Here is a 7,109-nt window from a genome sequence, read left to right as displayed (position 1 = left end):
TGCCTTGGCAGCGGCAGCTGGGCGCTTGAGGAAGGGGTGTGGCTGAGCAGCACCGAAAGGCAATCCCCACCCCAGACAGCGAGGTGTAGGGAGCCTGGAGCGCCCCCACAACAGTCCTAGGGAGCAAGGAGAGGAAGGAGTACAGAAGGGAGGACTCTGGCTGACGCCGGCGAGGTACAAAGGGGAGGAGGCCAAGGAGACTCTCGGCAGCGTGAGCCCCGGGACCTGGCTGGCCGCCCTCGCATCCCCCGCCAGGACCGCACTCTACCCGAGGAGGTCTCGGCAGGCGCCGGTCCAGCCACCCGACTTTCCCTTTTCAATCTCATTCTCCTTTTCGACGCTTGAAGCCCTGCATCTGTGGGTTCCGTGCCGGGCGGGGCCTCCTCCCTGTGGGACAGCACGGCTGCAAGAATCGGAGCGTGGAGCCTGGAGGCCTGGAACCAAAGCCCACAGAAGATAGAGGAGGTCCCAGAGGAGAGAGCGGGACCGGAAGGGGCCGCCCCAGGGGGTGTGGTTAGTCTCCACCCCAGCGCATCTTCTGCAGGAAAAGCCGACCATCTCTTCCTTGCTGAACCGGGCTTTGAAAGGGAGCTGCTACCCGCCTGCGAACCTGCTGTCACAGCTGCCCTGCAGAGCTAATCCTGGGGGACAGGGGACAATGTGACAACTTACTATCCCTTCTCCGGGAGGAGGGGGAGCGGGGTTGAGTCAAAAGAAAATGCTCAAGGAGTCCCGTCTCCACCCATAGGCACCACTGTCCCTACGCATCCCTCGGACACTGCTGCTGCTTAAAACACACAGACCATGCTGCATCCCCCCCGTCACAGGCATCAGGGCTCTGGCTGGGGGCCCAAAGACAGGACATGGGAAGGAACGGCTGCAGGCTGCACCAAATGCTCCTCCTGTGACCTCGACTATGTCTGCTAGGGCATCTCCCAGGGCAAGCTGGCAGTGTGTGTGTTTGCACACTTGTGTCTGAGCAGGCTGCTGCCAACCAACCGCCACCACTGATCCTGACCCTGGCAGGATCAGAGCTTCTCAGAAACTGCCCATCCTTGTCCCCATCAGTACCCTGAAGGGCAGACCTGGCTGGTCTTCTGAGCTCCTTCAATTTCGGGGTTGCAGGGACACTGGCTCCCCCCCATCACCATGGGCCAGGCCAGCCTGCCCTGGAAATGGGGGGCCCACTGCGGCTCACCCAGCCATAGGAGCAGCCACACACTGTGAGACAGGGGCGGTGCTCTGGCCACCGTGTGCCTGCTTCCCTGAGTGGGCCATGGGGAGAACTCCCAGACCTACCTCTCTGGCCAGCAGAGCAGCTGCCGTGACTGGTGGCAGAGGACCCTCCTGGCCGCCCCTCTGCCTGCCTTGGGCATCCCTTCTGTAGGCATAGGCAGGGCCTGGCCCACCCTCGTCCAGCAGCCACTTCTGCCTTCTCCACTCCCTTGCACTGGGGCCCAGCCATGCCTTGTAGTCCAGCCCCGGGGGCCAGTGGGGGCCTGGGGCCCTGGGTAGAGTGGATTCCTGAAGGAGGCAGTGCAGGCAGTCGCTGGACAAGCAGCCTGAGGCAGATAGGAGCTAGAAGACCAAGGACTAAGGGCCCAAAACGCTCCCAGTCAAGTCTGGACCCCTTAGGACACTGCTTGGCCACCTGCCAAGGCAACCCGAGCCTGGGAGCTCAGCCCAGGGGCAGATGGACACCATGAGCTGGGTGCTGAGTTCGGGGCATTACCTCACCCCCGCTGCCCCGCCGGCTGCTGCCTGAGCCCAGCTTGGCTTGCCCCCGCCACCCTGCGTCACCTTCCTGGGTCCTGAGTCTTTGCAGTGCTGCAGACGTGTAAATACTTACAACCCAGCTACAGACATGTGTAAATACTTACAACCCATCCCCTCACCAACGTAAAGCCATTGTCCGGCGGAAAGAGGTTGCGAAACCAGGCGTCTCACGTGCACCTTTAATAAACAGCTGTTGAATTGCGCTGCCACTGGCTGTGGCTGTCTCGAGATGGGTGAGGCCAGGGTGGGGTCGGGGGTGGTGGGGAGCTTTGCGGGACTTCCATGCTGGCCACCTCCACCCCAGGGCCACGTGCTGCTAGCCTGGCTCCCTACGACTGTGAGGACGCGATGGGAAAGAGACGCCTTAGGGCTGAGCCCTGGTGTGATCCAGGGGTACGGGGAGAGCTCTCACAATAGGTATGGGAGAGGGACAGGCAAGAGGTCAGTGGACTATCTCTGCCTGAGCCCAGGGGCTCTGGAGGGTAGACAGTGCCCCATCAGAGGCTGGGTGGGAGGGTAAGGTGGGCTGAAGCACCTCACCAAGGGCAGGCTGTCAGCAAGCCAGCCTGGCATCCACTGCCAGACCTGGGGCCAAGCCTGCCCGTTTCTTAACACCTGTGTGCCCAAGGTCAGGTTTCCAGTGCAAAGGCCTCTCAGGGTTAAGCAGGCATTCTTCTACTTCCTGGACGAGCTGGGTCTCCCACGTCAGGGCCCCTTCAGGTGGGTACCAGTGCTGCCCTGAGCTAGTGGGGATTCTGGAAAGCAGTGGCTCACGGAGGCACCGTTCAGGCAGCCAGACACATAGGGTCCCTTCTGAGAGGTTCAGTGAGGTCACCCACAGCAGGCCTGGCCCCAGGGCCACCTCCCACAGGCCTATTGCTTCTCTCATCTCTCAGGACTGATTTTTAGGGTGAAAGCCCAGCAAGATCGTCTCCTGCCCCACAGCCCACCTGCCCACGTGCTAAGGAGCAAGGACAGGAGAGGGAAGGGTGGGGGGCTGACCACGTCCTCTCACGGGAGCCCAGGCCTGGACCCACTGACAAAATCCCACAGTCAAGTGCCTGCGATGAGGGAGCACCCAGGCCTTTTATCGGGGTGCCTAGGGCCCTGAGGGGTGCACCCACCCTGAGACCCCATCTCAGATCTGGACTCTGGGAGGCCATCGCTTCTCACACAAGCACAGCCACCACAGGTGAGGGAGGACACTGACCTCCCTCAGCTCCTCCTAGAATCTCTGGGACCCCCAAGTCACACCAGACCAGGGGTGAGTTCCACCAGCTCAGTCTAATAGGTGGTCAGTGAAGCAGGGTCACCTGAGGAAGGGAGGGGAGGACGGATGGCTGGCCCTTGGGGGCTGGGCCCACAGGAAGTCCAGTCTGGGCTCCACGCCCCAGACCCCACCCTCAGGGAGGCCCACACCCAGCTCAGGCTCAGGCTGAGACCATCCCTGCTGCAGACACATACCCTGGGCGGCTGTGTCCCCTGGGGTCTCTGGGTGCTAGAGCTGCCGAGGCTGGAAACAGACAGCCCAGACTCTGCTTCTGAGACCCAGGGGCCCCTGTGAGATGTGGGCCAGGCCAGGTGTCCAAGCAAGGACCAAGGTTCCAGAGAGCCAGGGGCGAGGGGTGGGGGGGTGCTACCCAGTTGAGCCTTTGAACCAGGTCAGCCCGAGGAGGCAACCACAGCACCCGGCAGAGCCACCTGCCCCACCTGGCTGACATCCAGTTCCAGGTCCTCGCCGGCTTGCCGCAGCCCCTCACACTTCTGCTTCAGCTGGGCCCCCGCCTGACGCAGCCTCTGGTTTGTGGCCACGTAGTCCCGACTCTGCTGGTAGAGCTGCTCTCGCTGGGCCTCAGCATCTTCAGCCCTCCAAGAGGGGCCTGGGGAATCTGGGGACAGGACAAGGCAGCATCACTGCCCCCAGGTCACAGAGAGGACCCAATTCACCCCCCAAAGAAAGCAATGAACTGGAGGGGACAAGTCACAGAGGAGGCCTGACTTCACCATCCCACGGCCCTGCCTAGGGGTGAGCTCTATCCAGCTTCTGGTAACCCTGAAGCTGACAGCAGACTGGCTCTCATCTGTGCTCTCCGTGGCTGTGTGTGACACTCAGGGGGTCGGGAGGTGGCAAAGAGGGAACAGACATATATTTCCCAATGACTCTGCTTCCTAAAGGGTGTGCCAGGGGAGGAGCAGTGAGCACAAAAAAGCACAGATTTCAGGGCCACTTGGAGACATGTCAAGGTCCTCTCTGCTCTGCCTGGTCCCCTTGTCTATAAACAGGCCCAGAAACAGCAATTTGATTAAAAATCACTTTATTAGAGTTCCCATTGTGGCATAGCAGTAATGAGCCCAACTAGTATCCATGAGGGTGTGGGTTCAATCCCTGGCCTTGCTCAGTGGGTTAAGGATCCGGCGTTGCTGTGAGCTGTGGTGTAGGTCGCAGATGCTGCTCAGATCCCACATTACTGTGGCTGTGGCCTAGGCCAGCAGCTGCAAACTCCAATATAATCCCTAACCCAGGAATGTCCATTTGCTAAAGGTGCAGCCCTAAAAAAAGTAAAAATAAATCACTTTATCACCTGCTTTAGTAACAAGGTAGGACAGGCCAGACAGTGCACATGGAGGCCAAGGATGGTCCTTGACAGGAACACAGGCCAGCAGAGAAGCCCCCTCTCCCTAGAGTGAGCCCTGGCACTGCCCATTCCTCATGCCCTCAACCTCTGGATGCTGGGAACCTGGACCCATGATTTCTTTTTTTTTTCTTTCCTTTTTTTTTTTTTTGCTTTTTTAGGGCAGCACTCGTGGCATATGGAAGTTCCCAGGCTAGGGGTCGAATTGCAGCTGCAGCCGTCAACCTATGCCATAGCCACAGCAACACAGGATCCAAACCATCCATGTCTGCAACCTACAGGACAGATCACAGCAATGCTGGATCCTTAATCCACTGAGTGAGGCCATGGATCGAACCCGAACCCTCATGGATGCTAGTCAGCTTTGTTACCGCTGAGCCATGACGTGAACTCCTGGACCCGTGATTCATAAGGCTGGGATTCAAGCAGCCTCCGATGACCCAACTGTGAGCCAGGGATAAACATGGCTCCTGTTGCTTGGGCTGGCCTCTCAATCGCAACATTCCAGGTGATGGAAATATCCTCCAATGTAGCTATCCAATGCAGCAGCTGGCACAAGCGGGCTGCTGAGCACTTGAAATGTGGCCACGTGTAACAAAGAACTGAATTTTTTTCTTTTTTTTAATGGCTACACCAGTAGCATATGGAAGTTCCCAGGTCAGGGATCAGATCCAGGCTGCAGATGCTACTATGTCCTAGCTGTGGCAACGCAGAATCTTTTAACCCGCTGTGCTGGGCCAGGGATCAAACTTGAGTCTTGGCACTGCAGAGACACTGCCTATCCCACTGTGCCACAGCGAGAACTCCTATTCTCATCTTCTAGAGTCCCACAAGCCTTATACTGAATGTCAATACCCACTAGAATGGAGCAAGGCAGACACTTTAATCTTTTTGTTCGTTTTTCCACCTCAGTGCTTAGAACAGATTCCGGCCCATAATACGGTCTCAATGAAGGTTTGTTTCTTTGCTTTTTTTTTTTTTTTTAAGGGCCTCACTCGTGTCATATGGAAGTCCCCAGGTTAAGGGTCAAATCTGAGCTGCAGCTGCCCTCCTACCTCACAGCCACAGCAACACAGGATCCGAGCTGCGTCTGCGACCTACACTGCAACTCACAGCAACGCCGGATCCTTAATCCACTGAACGAGGCCAAGGATCAAACCGGCATCCTCATGGATCCTAGTTGGGTTCGTTAACCGCTGAACCACGAGGGGTCACTCCTCAATGAAAGTTTGTTGAATGAATAATGAACCTCATAGAGCAGAACACAAAATTCACCCTACAACTGTATGCCCAACCCTGAAGTCACGGATCTGCTTCCATCTTCTGAACAGGGGCGGACACACTTTTTCTGCAAAAGGCCAGATGCAAGTATTTTTGGCATTTCAGGGCTAGATAATTTCTGTCCTGAATACTGAACTCTGCCCTTCTGTCTTAAAAGCAGCCAGGTACTTTTCCCCACCCCTTCCTGCTGGCCTCTCGGGGTCGCCTCTCCCCTACCTTCAGGAGCCAGAGCGGTGAAGACGGGGTCCTCGGCAGGGGCCCCCCGCACGTCCTCCAAGATCTGCTCCACTGTAGGGGGCGCCGGGCGGGTGGGCAGCACCACGCGCTTCTTGGTCTTGGAGCTCATCCCGGTAGACCGGAGAAGGAAGTGTTGACGGGGTTGTTCCTCGCGCCCAACGAATTTCTACACACGCTCCAGTTCCCCGCTCCTGGCGAAGCCCTTCCTGCCCTGATCCTCCCAAGGGCTGAACAACACGGAGCCAGGGGCTTCAGCGTTCCCCTTCACTCAAGCCTCAGTTTCCCGCTGAGGCTGCTGCCGCCAGCGCCAACTCACCTGCACCGCCTCCGCGGCCGACCGACCATTTCCGCTTCCGGTCACGGTACAGTCCCACCCTACTCGCAAGAGACACACGCTTCCGGCCGGATCCTCCCCGGCTCGTGAAAGCCACGCCCCCTTAAAGAGGCCGCTCCCTCCAGGGTTCTGGTGCGATCGAAGAAACGATTGGACCAGAACCAGAAAGGATGAGACTTCAGCCTCTCCCCCGAGGGGTGGGCGCAGGGTCCTGTTCCCGGCTCTTCTCTCTGCCTAACAAAGCATCTGAAGCCCGGTTTTTTGCAAAAGGGAGACGCAGTCCTCAATCTACGTGGCTGTCGTAGCAACAAATTTACGGTGCAGTCTCTCACCACGTAGCGGGCCACCAGTTCCCAGCGAGGTGGCCAACCTCCGGGATCCCTCTCAAGGTTGCCTCTCCCTTGTCTAAAACCCCCTCCCTACCTGGGTGGGGCCGTAGCTCTGGAGGGTGATCTTGGCCCCCGCCTCTTGGCTAGGACGTGAAGACCACCACAGAGCCCAAGGAGGGCGTTTTTAAACAGCTTTATATAATTTACATACTATAAAGTCCACCTGCTTAAAGTGTACAATTCAATGGTTTTGGAATATATATAGGAGAGAGACAGACAGAAAGACAGAGAAGTTGTGCAACCATCACCGCAGTCTAAAGCCAGAACATTCCCTCATCCTCATCACCCCATCCCTTAACAATCCACTATGTTTATGAATTTGTCTGTTCTTGGCGTATCACATTCATGGAATCACACAAGTGTGCCTTTCTCTGAGCATCGTGGTCTCAAGGTCCGTTCACATGGCAGCCAGTGTCGGTGCTTCTCTCTCTTTCATGACTGAGGGATGCTCCTGTGCAT

At 57.6% G+C, this 7,109-nt stretch overlaps 1 protein-coding gene across 1 annotated transcript; it reads right to left on the bottom strand.

Annotated features, from left to right (window-relative positions):
• Positions 1–1,941: 1,941 nt before the first annotated feature.
• C2H19orf25 (chromosome 2 C19orf25 homolog) lies at positions 1,942–6,276 on the bottom strand. The gene is made up of 2 exons (XM_003353978.5): positions 5,907–6,276; positions 1,942–3,665 (listed from the first exon to the last, which is right to left on the bottom strand). The coding sequence occupies exons 1-2, from the start codon at positions 6,034–6,036 to the stop codon at positions 3,439–3,441; spliced, it is 357 nt and encodes a 118-aa protein (XP_003354026.1). The 5' UTR covers positions 6,037–6,276; the 3' UTR covers positions 1,942–3,438.
• Between the last annotated feature and the right edge of the window lie 833 nt (positions 6,277–7,109).

This window comes from Sus scrofa, chromosome 2 (genome assembly GCF_054392235.1).
Source record: "Sus scrofa isolate SSC_HxYL_T2T_F1_AM1 chromosome 2, Sscrofa_HxYL_maternal_Yorkshire_Landrace_v2.0, whole genome shotgun sequence".
NCBI lineage: Eukaryota > Metazoa > Chordata > Mammalia > Artiodactyla > Suidae > Sus > Sus scrofa.
Note: the sequence above shows the minus strand (reverse complement) of the source record. Positions and strands in the feature narration are given on the sequence as shown.

Bases quoted from the DNA above. Each gene is read 5' to 3' on its own strand.
- C2H19orf25 (XM_003353978.5), bottom strand. From the start codon at position 6,036: ATGAGCTCCAAGACCAAGAAGCGCGTGGTGCTGCCCACCCGCCCGGCG. The intron at 3,666-5,906 runs GTAGGGGAGAGG...TCCTGTCCCCAG, and splicing joins CACCGCTCTGGCTCCTGAAG to ATTCCCCAGGCCCCTCTTGG.